Source organism: Stenella coeruleoalba, assembly GCF_951394435.1.
Source record: "Stenella coeruleoalba genome assembly, chromosome: 14".
Taxonomy (NCBI): Eukaryota; Metazoa; Chordata; class Mammalia; order Artiodactyla; family Delphinidae; genus Stenella; species Stenella coeruleoalba.
The window spans coordinates 70,307,995-70,325,341 of NC_137160.1; the positions used below are offsets into that span (position 1 = coordinate 70,307,995).

General features: G+C 51.4%; 1 protein-coding gene across 1 annotated transcript in view; it reads right to left on the reverse strand.

Moving 5' to 3' along the window:
* Positions 1-714: 714 nt before the first annotated feature.
* MYO18B (myosin XVIIIB) overlaps positions 715-17,347 on the reverse strand; it is a 221,992-nt gene continuing 205,359 nt past the window's right edge. Inside the window, exons 42-43 of the mRNA XM_079941940.1 lie at positions 3,151-4,348; positions 715-916 (exon numbers count right to left, since the gene is read on the reverse strand). Coding sequence (XP_079798066.1) covers positions 3,163-4,348 — 1,186 coding nt within the window. The 3' untranslated portion in view covers positions 715-916; positions 3,151-3,162. The remainder of the gene's footprint in view (positions 917-3,150; positions 4,349-17,347) is intronic.

Sequence of the window (17,347 nt, forward strand, 5' to 3'; positions counted from 1 at the left end):
GCACTGTGTAAAATGCCTAGCACGGTGGTCAGTACACAGTATGTGATCAATATACATCAGCCTACAGTTTTAGGATTATTGACGCTTCAAGGATGTTTGATAAAGCAGGTGTCCAGGCTGTAAGCGTGCCATTGCGAGTGTAGTTTTTGGTACACGTGCATAGTTGTGTGTGCCTGGTAGTCTGTGTATGTGAGGTGTACGGGGGACTGTGGGAACAGATGGTCACAAGTTCTTGAATGTTGCTGTGGGCGGACATTTGTAGAGATGCATATATGTCAGTGTGTCCCAGGTATTCAGGGTGTATGAGCCACTGACTTGTTCCGTGGTTCATTTGCTTGTTCAGTCACTCATTCATCAAAATTTCTTGAATGCCCGCACATCTACACACAATGTAGATATGTAAATAGACAAGGGAAATATGATAGAAGCATGGGAATTAAGGGAGAATAGAGAAAGAGCATTTATTTCAGCTTGATGTATCAGGGAAGACTTCCTGGAGGAGGTGACATTTGAGCAGAACTTGGCCAAGAGAACAAGGCCATTGCATGTAGACACACAGGGAAAGAAATAGCAGTGTGCACCTGAAACTACAAACAGTTTGCATTGGTCCCCTTCCTCAGAACCCTTCTACCCCAAGGTGCACACCATCAATCCTCCAGAGTCCTAGGTAACATGATCATAGAATAGAGAGAAAGCCCAGATGCCAAGAAGCCAACACTTTATTTGGTACAGACCTAGCATGCTGGGAGCCCCACGCCCCATGGGATGTGCCTCTGCTGGCCCCCCCGGCCTCTTGAGGGTGGCCACACTGGCTGTGGACTCGGGGCCCCCGGGGAGGCCTGGCTGGTCTTTGTCTCTCTCTCCAGAACGTCGTGGAGTCGGGAAGTCTTCAAGGAGGGCAATGTGTCGCAGGAGGCTGGAAACAAATGCAGGTCAGAGCTGAGAAATGGGGCCTGGGGTGTGTGTTTTGGTGGGTGGAAGCCCCTGGAGCCCATATTCCCAGGTGGCGTTACTGCAGCGATGTGCTGAGCGGAATGAGATAGGAGGGGGCAGAAGGGAAACGAGTGGAGGGAGCCTGAGAGACATCCTGAAGGGCCACCATTTCCAAGTGCAGGTACCTGACATGCACTGTGGCCGCTGGGGCAGTGCTCTGGGCTGGGGTCTCTGATTCACAGGCCGCTCACAATGCTACTTTGGGTAGTTGGCATTACTACCCCCATCTTCCAGCTGAGAACACAGATGCTCAGCAAGGTTGCATCGCTCGGCAGTTACAGGGCAGAACTGAGCTCTGGGGGCTTGAGTGGCTCCGAATCCCGTAACACATTTGTATCGTGGGCAATGGAGCTGTACTGTCGAGCTCCAGACTACAGCGTGCAAGTCAAAGGTGGAGGAGGTTTTTAGGCAGGTGCTCCGTTATCACAGGGAGCGTTGCTGGGAGGGCGGAAGGGGAGCTGAGCTTTAAAAAAAATGGCAGAGACAAGATGTTCTGTGACGACGTTTGCTAAGCACTGTTCCCCTTCGGGACGTGTGCCCTTTACTTGGCCTTTGAAAATGCGTTCTGTGTCCCCGAGAGCATAATAATGTAAATGAATATCAGATCTCTCCTCGGTAATTGAGAGCAGAGAGAAGGCCATGTTAAGTCAATTTAATTTGCTCTGATACGGTCCAAGCCCGTCTCCGTGGAAGGGGCAATGGCTTTTTGATGGGCTGAGGGTGACTCTCAAAGTGACAGGACGTACGGCTTGTTTGGGTCCAGGAGGCCTCTGGAAGGAGGGCTGGCGGCTGAGCCAGGTGTGGGCTGAGCACGACCACTTGACCACCTGAGCCTTGAGCCGCTGCGAGTTCTGAGCTTCAGTGACGCGGAGATTTACGGACGCCGGGGTGGGGGACCTGCCACTGGGATGTGGGTTTGCATCGCATCTGAACCCGGAGGGAGGCTCTAACTCCCCCTCCACTGCTTCCCGGCCTGCCTCATGGGGCTTTGTATTTCAGTCGGGAGCTGTGAAGTGGAAGACTCAGTGCCCTGGAGTCTGAAACATGCCCTACGAGGTGCAGTCAGGGGCCAGCCTGGCCTCAGGGCAAAGAGCACTGGACTGGGAGTCAGCGTGGCTGGGTTGGTGGCAGACTCACTGAGTGACCTTGATCTTGAGGTCCTCCTCACTTGCCCAAGAGTGAGGTTGGAGTCTGTGCGTTCCAACCCCCCCTTTAGATGTATGATTCTAAGCTCTGCCTCAGTTTGCCCTCCATAGAGGCAACCCCTCTAAAGACCCAGCTCCATCAGTGTGGCTCTGAGCTTACTCACAGAGAGGCCTGGGATACGTACCTAAGAAAAAGTGTCACCAGCAAAAGTGTGGGGACTCTGGAGATTCGAATCCCCGTTCTGCCTGGGTGACTCTGTACAAGTGCCTTAACCTATATGATTCTCAGTTTGTCAACCTGTAGAATGGGAATAAATCATACTCACCACCTCTTGGGGTAACTGTGGGCACCAAATGACTGCCTGATAAACACATTCCATCAGCTGGAGCTGTTATTAGCAACGAATGTCTCTTCCCACCTTGACTGCACAGAAGTGCCAGGACCGGGACGGGAGGAGAAGGCGGAGGGAAGCACTGCCGCTCCCACGGTGGCGCTCTGGGACCTCTGTACTTGTCCCCTCCTCCCCCTTCTTGGGCCCCAGTTTCTCTTTACACATTTAATGCAAGAGTTGGACTTCACTAACGTCAAGGCCTCGTCTATGCTAGCCTGACCCTCCCCCCATCCACCCGGGCTCTCCCGTCACTGTGTGGACAGATGCCTCCATGGCTCCCCCAGCACCAGGTGAAAGGAGCGCTGGAAAGAGAACAGGACAAGGGTGGGAAAACTTTAAAAGCCCAGCGCCTCCTTCAGCACCCTCTCCCCCGCCCCCCACAGGACCTCACACTTTCTGATGGTCTGTATTTTCAAGAGCAGAGAAACCGGTGGCACCTAGTGAGGGCTTCTGATAAGTTTTCTATTTACCAGCAACACATTATTTGCATAAATAGCAACACATTATTTCAGTGAAAACCTAAAAGCAGTAGCAGCAACCGGTTGCCTCCAGGCTGCCAGACCTGGGTGGACCACCTCGTTTCATCCCCCCAGGAGGACAGGCCAGCCTGTCGCTGTTACCTGAGCTGGTTCCTACTTCTGTAGGTATTTCTTCATGATGCTCTCAACATCCTCCTCTTTCCTCCCTGTCCCCGGCTCTCTGATCTCGGGGGATGTTCTCTCACCACTGTCACCCTCCAGCCGTGGGATTCTTGGCCGACTCTTGATGCTGTCGGCGCTTTTGAAGGACACGATGGAGCTGGAGGAGGAGGAGGAGTCGGAGAGGTGAGCGGGGTCCTCCTTGGACTCCAGGCTCTTTTTCAAAACGGTGGTGATCCCTGAGACAAAGCCCCCGTCGGCCTCTTCCATCTCAAAGTGGACGCTTGGACGCTGTGAACTGTCTTGCCCATCTTTGGCCGCTCGGGCCAAAGACGTAGGCGTCTCCGGCTTCCGGATAGCCGGGAGGAAGTCATCGAAACCCACTTGGGTCTTGCGTTCATAGGTGATGCTCGGGACCTTCCAGCTGAATGGGTCGCTGCCCAGGGGGTCCCCCATCAGGTGTGCAAACTGGCGGTTCTGGAAGACGAGCGGCTCCTTCCCAAGGTCCGGACAGCCCGCATCTTCCAGCGAGGACTCCAGACAGCGCCTCCGCGGGCGCAGCGTGGGCGACAAGAACGAGCGCCTAAGCGCCGTCGGGGAGCTCGGAGTCCTCCTCGAGCCGGGCCCCGATTCCAGGAGGGACTCGCAGGAACTGAAGCGGGTCTTCAGCTTCTCGGGTGGCGGGCTGGGGCCCCCCACGCTCTTCGAGGAGATGCACTTCAGGCTGGTGGACCGCAGGAGCCCGGCCGACGTGTCCAGGGGTGACTCGGCCCCGGCCCTCAGAGCCAGAGCGCCCTCTTCGCTGCCGGTCCTGGCCCTCCGCAGCGTGGACGCCCCGGTGGTCTGGTAGATGGGGAGGGTGGGCCAGTCCTCCAGGCCCAGCGGCGACCCCCGGCCCCTCTGCGCTCTCTTCCTCCGGAGCCCTTCCACGAACTCTGACAGGGCAGCCGACGGGCTGGGCAGCTTGTCCCTGGGCCGCGGGGACACGTCTCCACTCCAGGAAGACGGGGAGGAGGACAGCACGCCCGACCTCTCCGGGGGCTTTCTCTGGACGCCACACTCTTCGCCGTCCCCCAAGTGGCCGTAATTTCCTCGGCGGAGGGAGAGCGGGGACGCGGCCTTGTCCCCCCAGGTCCTGCTGTGGGTGTCCCGGGCCCCATCACTGGCCGCCTCCTGGATCCTGTGCCAAGAAGAAACCCGCCGTCAGCGGACACCGTGCCGTCTCCACAGTTGGCGCGACTGAGCCCCAGAGCGCGGGCACTAATACTATTTTTCTTTGGAAATGCTGACCCCACCTGCACCCTCCAACGAACCGTACGATTGAATGCGCAGACTGAAGCCGCGCAAATGATTTCTTGTCGCTTTCTGAAATGCAATTTCTGTCTATAATTAAACCTGACTAAGTGCGTTTGAGTAGGTTAAAACTGCACCTCCGAGAGATGACTCAGTTTTACGAGGCATCATCTCTGACATGATAGGACCTATCGCCACACAGCCTGCTGTGAAATAGGTAATTTCCTTCTTGAAGACTCAGGGGCACCTACGGGAGGTTATTTATTTATTTATTTAGGGCCAAGCCCGGAGGACAGCCCCACCAAGCAGAGCCTGCTGGAGCCAGTGACCCAAACATGCGCCTGAACGAGATGCTCCGTGACACCCGATTGTTTCATGGGATGCGGGTGGGATTAAAAACAAACAAACAACAACAAAAAAAAAACGGTCCTTCAAAAGGGAAACAGCTCCATCAAATCAACTTGAAACCGAGACTATACACAAGAGGACAGACGCTTTCTATTCTGGGACCGCCAGGCAGAGGCATTTTGCAGCAGCTGAGCCAAAACCACTGCCTCTGAAGAGTGGGAATCTCGCAGTGGGGCAAAATTATAGGCTGTAAGACGAAAAGCAGGGCTTAGAGGAGAGAGACTGGAATCCATCCACTGTTCTTTAAAAAAATAAAATCTATTTGTCCTCCCTCTAAGACAAGCGACCTCCTTCCCAGACAACAGCAAAGCTGTAATTTACAAAAAAGCGCCAAATGTCAGAGTTTGGGCGTGGCAGCTGGGGCCAGGGCTCAGCCTGAAGGAGGTGGGAGCGATGGTGATGCAGGTTCCCGTCGTCGGCCCCTGCCTGCTGCTCTGTCACGACAGGAAGGATTACAGGAGCCAGCCTCCTACACATAAAGGTTGGAATGCTGGCACGAGACCGAGGAAGGTGTCCTGCTCACCACACTCTGATTATCACCATTTCCATCCCCTGACCATGTAGGATAGTTTAAAGGGAAAAGAGCTGACCACAGTGACCCAAAGGGCTTTTCAGTCTCAGAAGGAGCCAAGCCCACGGCCCCTGGAGGTGATGTCAGGAGAGGAGAGTACAGATAGGGTAGGGGATTGGGATCTTTTTCAGGGACCCGGGTAGGGACCTAGGCACTGCCTTCCTGAGCTCCCACCATCCCAGAAGCCTCTCTCTTCTGATGCTAGCAGGAGCCTCCCCTGACCCAGGACCCTGGCGGTGATACTCTGTGAAAAGGTTCCCTGAGTGACAGGCACAGGACTGGCTGCGCTCATCTGTCCCTCCTCATGCCCTAGGTCTGCTAGGTGGAGAGGACCAATGTCACAGTCTGGGGGCGGTGAGGAGACCACGAGATGGACCCCAAGGTAGGCGTGTCGACGCGCTGCCTCCATCACGCACTGTCCTCACTATCCTTAGTCTTCCAGGGGCTCAGGCTCCCGACCCCCTCCCCGACCTCCTGTCTTGTGAGTTAGCCCCTGGCTCACTCTGCTGCAGCCACATGGGTCTCCTGGGACACACCACGCTCTTCCTGCCTCCGGGGTTTGCATTTGCTGTTCCCTTCGTTGGATGCACTCCTTCCCCCTCCTCCTAGCCCAGGTCACTGTCCTGATCTCACAGGGAGATCAAGGGGAGGGAAGAAAAGCCCTGGGCCCCATGCCGGGCACCTAGCTCCTCAAATAATGGTTAACAGTTATGATTAATAATAATCGATAACGAATGGCTATTAACCATCACTAATTAGTCGTTAGGGCTCGTTACGATTACTACTAACAACCTCTGGGTCTCTGGAGCCTAACCCACCACTGGGCTCCACGAAAGCCTCATGTGACGTCCCAAGAGGAGTGGGCAGGAGAATGAACGGGCAGGTGACCCTGCGTCCCATCACTCCCGGCAAAGGCCGGCCCCCATGTGCTCAAACAAAAGCCTCGCAATTTGCCCAGAGCAGCTGCTCCCTTCCTATTTCTTGCCTGTCACCTTCCATCTCCGTCACAGCTGGACGCAGGCTGGGAAGGGAGCTGCAGAGCTCCTGTGTGATTACCTGAAGGGGTGTTTGTCAACATCATCACTTTAGAATCGCTCCCCTAACACATGGCAAGATGGCATTCACATGCCTTTCTTTCTCTTCTTCATCTTTTTTTTTTTTTTTTTTTTAATAAACAGCTTGGAGCTGCCAGGGGCACTGGGCTGCCGCAGAGCTGACACAAGTCATTTCCGTCCTGTCTTGGCCCTGAAAGGAGGCGGACGTGATGAATGTGTCTTGGGCGCTCAGTCTCCTCCATCATCTGTCACGTGGGGGTGGCAGCACCCAGGGCTCCTGTCGCCGGGCCTCCTGGGACTCTGCCATCCCACTCGCCCCAGCTCCCCTCTGGCTGCAGAGGCCGAGACAGGGAGGGAAGAGAAGCTACAGGAGGAGAGGGTGGGGGGGGGGGGAGGAGAGGAAGCAGGGGAAAAGGGCAGAAGGAGAGGAGGGTGGGAGAACCCCAGCTCTCCAGCCTGTGCTGTCGAGACCCTGCTGAGTCTCATCTCTACACCGTGACTCGGCACTGTACCCAGCACACAGTAGGTGCTCAGGAAGCGTTGTCGAACTGAGTCAAGTCTACCTTGGAAATCAAGTCTCCGAGGAAGAGAAAGTAGGTAGGATGAGGAAAGTGGAGGAGGGGCAAAGAGAAGTGGGGAGAAGTAGAAGCAGGACCAACAAGAGGGAAGGTGAAGTGAGAACGGATGGGGGAATGGAGAGGAAGAGACCAGTGGCGATGGAGGTGGCGAAGGAAGAGGGAGGCTGAGGGCAAGGCCGGGGGACAGAGGGGAGGGCCGCAGGTGGGGTGTGGGCTGGCAGCTGAGGGCCGGCCTTCCTCATCTCTGACCACAAGGTGGGACAGGCCGGGCCACACGAAACCGTCAGCAGCCCAGCAGTGGGGTCTGGAGGTCGCAGCCCATGTGTGCTGCTGTCCAGGCGCAGAGGACACAGGCTCGCTGGGCTGGAGCCGTGGGGGACCTCGGCTGGGCCAGAGCAGCGGAGATGTGCCCGCCTTCCCCAAGGCCCACAAGGAGCAGCATCTTCCAGAAGGGACACCCGCTCAGGGCCCCCCTGGCTGCCCCCAAGTACTGACCACGGAGCCCTGCTGGGGGCCCATGTGTGGGTGTCACGGGGTGGAGCGGTCTGGTCGGTGCCTTCAGAGCCTCAGCTGGGGGGCTGGAAACCAGAACCCAGTCCCAGCAGTGTAGACTCAGTGGCGGAGGGCAGAGTGAGGAGGGAGGGAGGGGAGATGGGGACGCGGTGGGGGAGAAGGAGAGAGAGAGAGAAGCCTCGGCTTGGCTGAGCGCTGCCTCCTGGGTTTACCACCCAGAAATCCACCCACGCCTCTGCAGCATCTTCTTCTATTTCCTGTCTGCTCCACCACTCCAAGGGAGAAGTTTGCTGCATCCACTCCTTTCTGTGTGGAGACCGCAGAACTGAATCTGAATGCAGACGCCCTCTTGCAAGCTTCAGGGTGTGGGTTCTAGCTCTGCTGTCTGGGTCACGGTGATCCTCTCCGTTTCTGCCCTGGCTCTGGACACTTCAAGCACATTCCCCCGTCTTCCTCCAGGGGCCTGGGAAGACTCATTTTTTTCCCCAGCTGTCCTCATGGGACGGCTCAGCTCAGGTGGAACTCCCTTCCATTAGCATCGCGTGACGTATGGGTGGTGGCTAATCAAGACGTTGCTGTGCCTGCCTCAGCCAGGGAGAGATGTGATGCACAGGATGTACTCCGAGCTTCTGGGAGACGGGTGCAGACACGAGCTAGGCGGGGGCACTGTGATTCTCTGAGGAGGGACTCCAGAAACATCTTGGGACCTTCTGCACCTGCCCCTCAGTCTACCCCAACAGGAAGAGGCTTGTAGCATACCTGCCTGATAAGGAGCCAGTGGCATTCCTGGGCATCCAGCCACACAGGCTCCAGGCTGGGTCCGAAAGAGTTACCCCTGGCTGAGCACCTACTATGTGCTGGGCACCATGGATACAGGGGAGAACAAGCGGGTGGGCCACCTGCCTGCATGGAGCTGACCGCCACGTCCATTTATAACCTCGATGGCCACCCTGGGGGTTAGGAGTTGTGAGCTCCGGGCACAGTGAGGAGGGGTGGCACACACAGTTGGGAGTAGCAGAGGTGGGGTTCCAACCCCACAGCCAGCAGCACCCTTCTCTGGAAACTTCCTCCAAACTCTGTGATGAGATACAGAGTTAACAAGTGTCTCCGATGTCACCTTACCAGGTAACATCTGTCCCTTGGAGTCTAGGCTGATTCTGCCACTCACTAGCCACTCACTTGCCTTGGGATAGGCACCTAACTTCTCTAGGCCTCAGTTTCTTCAGCTGTACAATGGGGGGAAACCAGGTCAACCCTGCAATGTTGCGGAGATAAGAGAGAGCTCCAGGAGGGCAAGAGTTTTTGTCTGTTGCATTCACTGCTCTATTCTTGTGCCTAGAACAGTATCTGAGCACACAGCAGGCATTCAGTAAACATCTGTTGAGTGAATGAGTGGAGTGCCAGAGCCCTAGCACATAGTAGGTGCTCACTAAATACGTGTTGGACGAATGAGTGGACCTTGAGTCCTCTGGCGCATAGTAGGCATCTGATAAATGTCCATTAAGTGAACTGATGAACAAAAGAATATATACAAATACTGTAGCTTTGTGGTATAGTCTGAAGTCAGGGAGCCTGATTCCTCCAGCTCCGTCTTTCTTTCTCTAGATTGCTTTGGCTATTTGGGGTCTTTTGTGTTTCCATATAAATTAAAAAATTTTTTGCTCTAGTTCTGTGACAAATGCCATTGATAGTTTAATAGGGATTGCACTGAATCTGTAGATTGCCTTGGTATTACAGTCTTTTTGACAATATTGCCTCTTCCAATCCAAGAACATGATATATCTTTCCATCTGTTTGTGTTGTCTTCCATTTCTTTCATCAGCATCTTATAGTTTTCAGAGTAGAGGTCTTTTGTCTCCTTAGGTAGGTTTATTCCTAGGTATTTTATTCTTCTTGAGGCGATGGTAAATGGGATTGTTTCCTTAATTTCTCTTTCTGATCTTTCTTTGTTAGTGTATAGGAATGCAAGAGATTTCTGTGTATTAATTTTGTATCCTGCAACTTTACTGAATTCATTGATTAGCTCTAGTAGTTTTCTGGTAGCGTCTTTAGGATTTTCTATGTATAGCATCATGTCATCTGCAGTGACAGTGTTACTTCTTTTCCAATTTGGATTCCTTTTATTTCTTTTTCTCTAAGTATTGGTGGCTCACATGTATGAAGGCTTATTAGATAAATCAGGATATGATCATGCAGAAATGCTGCAATTTTTACTCTTTCTAACCTGCAAGGCTAAGAATCTGGGCTTCAGGAAGCAGACAGGCCTGGGTTCAAATCCTAGCTCTGTCCCTTACTAGCCAGGTACCTTGTGAAGCCTCGCTGTGCCAGTGGGAACAGTAACTCCCAACCTCACAGAGACGACGTACGTCATCGGGACAGTCAGTACACATGAGCGTAGTGGCCTACGTACACCTCCACCTGCCCCCAGCTCTTCATGCCAGGTGGATTCTGGTGCAATTGAACTTGCATATGTATTACTTATTCATTTCAAAACATTACTACTAATAAATATATGTTTAAAATCTTAATGATTGTTTTTCAATTAACGGCCCCTCCCATCAGGTTAGATTAGATTGAGGATTGAGGGCAGATGTTCAAGAATAAACAATTCCTAGGTCCGAGCCTGCTCTGAGCAGCACAGAAAAGGGGTGAGGATACCCAAGTGGTCTGTTCAGCCCCAGAGCAAGCCAGATGCTGACACACGTGTCTCCAAGTCGGGCCACACCCCCTCCCCTGACAGGCCATCCTGTGAATGCAGCTCCACCGTCTTCTCTCTAGTGCCTACCACAGCAGTGGACATTCCACGAACACCGGGTGAAGGAAAAAATGCAGGTACTTTGTATGTACATCTCATCAGGATGCGATGATCACCCCATCTTGCAGATGAGGAAACTGAGGCTCACCAGTGAGAAGCCATCTGCTCGAGGCTCCCACTGCTCAGTGGCAGGGCCTGGATCTGAAGCCATTGCTTTGCCCTTCCACAACATCACACACCCCCCAGGTAGAAAGCTAAGAGGAAACCTCAACCACTGGAACTCATGTCTACACACATACATTGTTCAAAATCGACTGGGACACAATGAGTAAAACATAGAGACGCTCAAGTCAGGGAGACACTGGTTTCACTGGCATTAGTCACAATCACACAATAAAAACCAGAATTCCCAGGTCTGAGTCTGAGCAGAGCCTGAGCCAACGGTAACTACAGGAAACTCGATGCAGATTTTTTTTTTTTTTTTGCGGTACGCGGGCCTCTCACTGTTGTGGCCTCTCCTGTTGCGGAGCACAGGCTCCGGACGCACAGGCTCAGCGGCCATGGCTCATGGGCCCAGCTGCTCCGCGGCATGTGGGATCTTCCCGGACCGGGGCACGAACCCGTGTCCCCTGCATCGGCAGGCGGACTCTCAACCACTGCGCCATCAGGGAAGCCCTCGATGCAGATTTAATGACGCCATGAATCATCCCCAAAGACATGCTATCACCCCCCCCATTCTTCATCAACACCCTGAAATTAAAGAGGAAATTAAAAATGTATCGATGTTCTTTAACATCGAGGTCTGGATGGGAAACCAGTGTCCTTTGAAGATGGCCTGAAGGTACTGTAACCGAGTCCAACACAGCAGTTGATGGTCTATGATAGAAGCTGACATGGTGCCCAACACTGTGCCTGATGCGGTAGGAAACACGAGACATGTATTAAATCCCTAGAGCGTGCAGGTGAATTCTGCATCATGAGAGCCACTGCATAGTGCGCCTTTAGGCTCTGCAGACGTTATTCAATTTTATCCTCACGACGGTCCTCTAAGTCAGCAACTCTTATAATCTTCCTATTTCACAAATGAGGCTCAGGAAGGATAAGTAATTTGTCATGGAATAAACGGGAGAAACATGAATTTAAACTAAGGAATCCAGCTTCGGGATTCACGTGTCCTGACCACTCTACTCTGCTGCCAGCTATTGCCTTTGACTGTTCCACTTTACAGAGTTAGAAATGGAGGCTCAGAGGGCAGATGGAGAGGAAGGAGCAGAGCCGAGGCTCCCACCTCGGCCTCAATGAGTATGCATCAATACGATGCTCAGCTAGGTCCCTCACAGGAGAAGACGGGCTGCCTCAGCCTTTCGGAGGGCACACTGTGGGTGTGGACACAGGATCAACCCACGCAGAAGGGTCAGCAGTGCGAGCAGCTCCAGGTACACTGGGAACCGTGGACTGTAAAACGCGGCAGGAGGCTGGCAAGGGAGAGGCGAGGGGCTGGGGCCTGGGGGCACAGCCTTTCTGAAGGCGGCGGGGCGCAGTCAGGCTTTCGGAAGAGGGGTAGGAGGAAGACACCCCAAGTAGAAGAGCCCTCCTACCAGCTGTTAGCTTATTCAGTGGTTTCTGCAAAACCCTGGACCGGCAAGGGCCTACATTTCACAGGCAGAGACACTAGGGCTTAGAAAGGCCACTCGGCTGAAGGGAGAGACTCGAAGCAAGGAGGCGGCCACGGGGGTGCGATGCCCAGGGAGGCCTGCTTGATGGCAAGCAGGAAAGTTGTGGAATAAGCAGCAGAGGGGCCCTCCGCCTGGTTATTTCTGGCCTGAAGATGCAGAGACTTGAGTCAGGAAGCAGACTCTGTAAATCCCCTATATCCCTTATAGTATAATGTTTTTATGAGGCAAGATAACTCTTAAGCCTTGCTTGCTGTTTTCTCTGATCTTAAGCAGGTGCTGAGTCCTTGACACTTAAAAAAAATGACCCATTAGCTGCCCTCAGTGGACACCTGCCCACGTATCTCCTGTGGGTCACCAGAATTTGCCTTGTCTCACCCACACATTCTTACTGGTCACCAGGTACTAGGACCAGTGGGTTTTGAACAGAGTTGCCATCAGAATCATGCCTGAAACTCTACCAAAAAAATCAGTTTCAATGGGGGCGGGGAGGTAAGGGGACCATTCTAGTTTAAAAGAGACTAAGGACTAATGGAAGATGTTAATAAGAGGGGAACCTGAGGGTAGGAAGACACAGACGGGGGAATATGGGCGCTCTGTTCTTTCAGCTCAATTTTCCTGTAAGTCTAAACGTTCTCTAAAAAAAGTCTATTTACTTTTTTTTTTAAGAGACAGACCCAAAGAAACAAAACAACGAGATGCAATGAGTGCCCTTAATAGGATTCTTCTTTCAAAAAGTACGGTGATACAACTTCAGAACAGTTGGGTTAATATGAATGTTGGATATCTTGGATGATACAGTGGATTTCTTCATCTTTTTAGCTGCAATGATGGTGCAAATAGTTAGGAAAAGTCCTTCTTCGCAGGATAAAGATGTGAAATTATCTTAAGGAGAGCTGTCATGATGTTTTCAACTTACTTTCACGTTGTTGGGCATAAAAAAAAATGTGTTTAGATATAGACAGAAGTAGAGACGAAGGTAAAGATAGAAATAAAGTCAATATGAAAAAAAAAACCATTGTCAAATTAAGGTGGAGGCTAGCAGAGTTGATGGTGCCCAGACACCTTCATTGTTTAAAAAAAAAAGAAGAAGAAGAAGAAGGAGAAAGGAGGAGAGAGAGAGGGAAAGGGGAAGGAAAGGACACTTTATGGGTGATTCTATTGACTGATAAAAAAAAAAAAGAAAACATTTTTACTCGCCCTTCAATGTTCAGCCCCACCGCAGCCACTTCCAGAAGCCTTTGCCCACCTCCCAGGCTGGGCTAGGGGTCTCCTCTGGTCCTACAGCCCCTGTGCTCCCCCAGCCTCTATCCTATAATTGTTTGCTTGCTTGTTTTTAACTCCCAACAAGACTGTTAATTCTGAACTAGACTGTATTTTTCTTCTGTGAATTCCCAGGATCTAGAAGAGTCCCTTAAGGGAAGTTCGTGGAGTGGAAACAGTGAAGGAATGGAGGAAAAGAAAGATGAGGGATTGTGGGAATGAAGAAAGAGGGGACAAAAGGCTCCAGCTGCCTCATCTGGCTGCTTCATTCAGACCCCAGCAGCCCCACTTATGGGTCAGCCAAACCCACTTCTCTGAGATTAAAACCAAGAGATTCAAAACCAACTTCCAGTACACAACCTAGCGGGGATTCCTCCTACGTCGAAACCCAATCCAAAGCCTGGTTTTACTTCTAGAGAATTTTATCAACTTCAGAATTGAGAGGGAGCTGGAACCACATCTGGTTTGAACCCCTCATCGTCCCCCTGGAAAAACAGAGAAGGAGAGAGCCTCCGGGGTTCACAATCTGATGAGACGGGACAGTACTGGCTCTCAGACTTGAGCCTGCCCTCTGATACAACCTCCACAATGTCCTGAAAGAACAAACTGGGTATGTAAAGTAAGCAAATCGGATTAGAGATTCAACTTGGGTTCAACAGATTTTAAATAAATGTTCAATGCTTTCTTTCACTTTCTATGCGTAGACATTAGCTCAGCTGAGTACTGTACAATGGCAATAACCACATAAAATCTCTGACTTCTTCATAACAGCACCCAGTTCATCATAAAAATGCATCTTTAGGCGAGTGGAAGTTACCCATCCATCCACTCCTCCTTTTAGCCATTCAGGATCATTTGTTGAGTGCCATGACGCCAGCTGCTGCTGACAGTGAGGTGAATAAACCTTGCATTCAGGAAGCTTATAGTCTAGAGGGGAAGGCAGTTCACCAACGTATGACTGGAGGGAAGTACGAGTGACCCTGCATGTCCTCCTGGGCATGGAAACTAAGGAAGAAATGTTTACTGAGCAAAAGGAGTAGAAAAGTCTCACTCAGCATCCAGCTTGATAGTCTAGTTTGTATCAGAGAAAACTGCTACTTAGGAAAAACAGAAAAGCTAAATTTAAACTTAAAGGCATTGGAGAGTTCAAAAAATAGGCTTATCTAAACTCAGAGCAGAAATTAGGGTGGTGGTTACCTTTGAGTAAGGAGGAGGTCACGACTGGACCAGATACAAGAAGGTGTTAGGGGGCTAGCAACGGTCTGGTTTCAATTTTCGTAGTTATTACAAAGGTATGACCAATTTTTGAAAATTTCAAAAGTTGCAGTTTCCAGTATGTATGTTTTGATAAGTATACTTAACAAAAGTTTAGCTCAGTTAGAGAACCACAGACACTACAAGAACGTTCTGAACTATCAGTGATTAATCCAAATGGTTTTACGCAAACTTGCGTCTAACTTAGGTGAGCCTCAAAATTCCTGAAAGATTTGCAGATCTGTCGTATAAGACCTGGAGCTCTGGATAGAAAACAGCCCTCCTTCCCATGGAAGCCTGTCCAAGAGTGATGCTGGCTCCAAAGATAAACCCCGGACAGAGCCAGGCTTCTCCGGCTCCTCACTGGCTCAGGCCTTGGGTCCACGGTTAGTATGTTTGCATTGAAAATTTCCATGCTTCCAGTTTCCACATCTTGCCCACTAATCTTCTTAATACTGATAAAACTGAAAAGAACCCTTTTGTCCTAGGAAGACATAAAACCAGTTTCATGAGAGGCTCATTCATTAAGTACATTCAGGATGGATTAAAATGATCCTGAGCTTGGGGCTTCCCTGGTGGTGCAGCGGTTGAGAGTCCGCCTGCCAATGCAGGGGACGCAGGTTCGTGCCCCGGTCCGGGAAGATCCCACATGCCGCGGAGCGGCTGGGCCTGTGAGCCATGGCCGCTGGGACTGCGCGTCCGGAGCCTGTGCTCCGCAACGGGAGAGACCACAGCGGTGAGAGGACTGCGCACCGCAAAAAGAAAAAAAAGATCCTGAGCTCTGGTTCTAAGAATGCAGAGACGAGTAAATAAATGTGCTATTGAAATAAGATTAGCAGTTGATGCTTAACCTACTTTGAGAACAAGCTGTTTTTAATGCCAAATATCATCCATTCACATTTACATAATTAATGAACTAATTACAAACGAGTCTTATCTAATCATTTAAGCAGGTCTCACATGACCCATCCTTGCCCCCACTTCTGCAGTAGAGTAACTGAATTTCCTTGAAAGCAATACAACTTTATTTGAAAGACAATACCTTAGGGCTTCCCAGGTGGCTCAGTGGTTAAGAATCCACCTGCCAATGCAGGGGACACAGGTTCGAGCCCTGGTCTGGGAAGATCCCACATGCCGCAGAGCAACTAAGCCTGAGTGCCACAACTAATGAGCCTGCACTCTAGACCCCGCGAGCCACAACTACTGAGCCCACGTGCCACGACTACTGAAGCCCTTGCACCTAGAGCCCGTGCTCTGCAACAAGAGAAGCCACCGCAATGAGAAGCCCGCGCACCGCAACGAAGAGTAGCCCCCGCTCACTGCGACTAGAGAAAGTCCGCGCACAGCAACAAAGACCCAACGCAGCCAAAAAAAGACAAAAAAACAAACGAAAACCCCCCTATAGTTTAGACCTTTTTACTGATTCAAGCCCGCCTTATCCTACATAAAAATCCACGGGGGTTGATCAAAGGAGGATGGTGGTGTCTAAATCTTTTGCTTTTTAAAAAAAATTTATTTATATGGTTGAGCTGGTGCGGGGTCTTGGCTGTGGCTTGGGCGCCTTAGTTGGGGTACTCGAACTCTCAGTTGCGGCATGCACGTGGGATCTAGTTCCCTGACCAGGGATCGAACCCTGGCCCCCTGCATTGGGAGCACGGAGTCCTATCCCCTGTGCCACCAGGGAAGTCCCTCTTTTGCTTTTAAACTAAGAACCACAAGCCAAGAGTATGGGGCTGCAAATGTTTACAGAAAGCAAATTTTTCCCTGAAAAAGGAAAAGTTGTAATGCCGTCTTTTAGCCAAATGAAAAAGCAGTTGTGTTAAATCAGTACCAAAGCAAATGATACGTACAACAGTAATTAGCGAAGATTACACAGTAATTAAAATCACGATGATTATGTGAGTGAGAATAATTTATACAATAATCTCCACGCTCACACTGCAATATGGTACAAGTCCAATAGCAACAGTGCAGAGCCATGTTTGGTAATAAATTCAAATCACAGCATCTCTAATTATGTGGTGACAGATCGGTCATTGAAACTGAGGGATAAATAAAGTCTCTGACCAGGATACACACAATTTTATTTGGACTTCCCAAGGCTACCAAATGGGGATCCCAAACACTCGAACACTCCCCATCCCTCCCCCAACAGAGGGAGCCCCAGACCATCAGGTTCCCCCACTATATTCCAAAAATTCTCGTTCCATGCTGCTAGCAACTCGCTTTGTGATACAAGACAGTTACCCTGTCTGGCAAAGCCACACTTGGCTCTTCATATCAGCATCATCCTTCTAATCACCCTATCGGAGTGATTAGAGAGGCCACCTAACTTCCAGCCACTGGTCATTTATTTGCTCAATGCATGTTTATTGAGCACCTAATACGTGCTAGACACCGTGGTGGGTGCTGAGGTAAGAAGGAAAAGAGAAAGCTTATGTCCTTAAACGGTTCACAGCCTAATGAGGGAGACAGACACCTGAACATATGATCCTAACATATTATGGAAAGTGCTATGGGAGAGGGAATCGTGGGGTCTACAGAACCACGGCAGAGGGGCACGTGACCCAGCCAGGAAGTCAACGAAGTCTCCTGAGGCGGGTGACACTTGAGCTGAGTCACAAATAAGAGTTCATGGGCTTCCCTGGTGGCGCAGTGGTTGAGAGTCTGCCTGCCGATGCAGGGGACTCGGGTTCAAGCCCTGGTCTGGGAGGATCCCACATGCTGCGGAGCAACGGGGCCCGTGAGCCACAACTACCGAGCCTGCGCGTCTGGAGCCTGTGCTCCGCAACGAGAGGCCGCAATAGTGAGAGGCC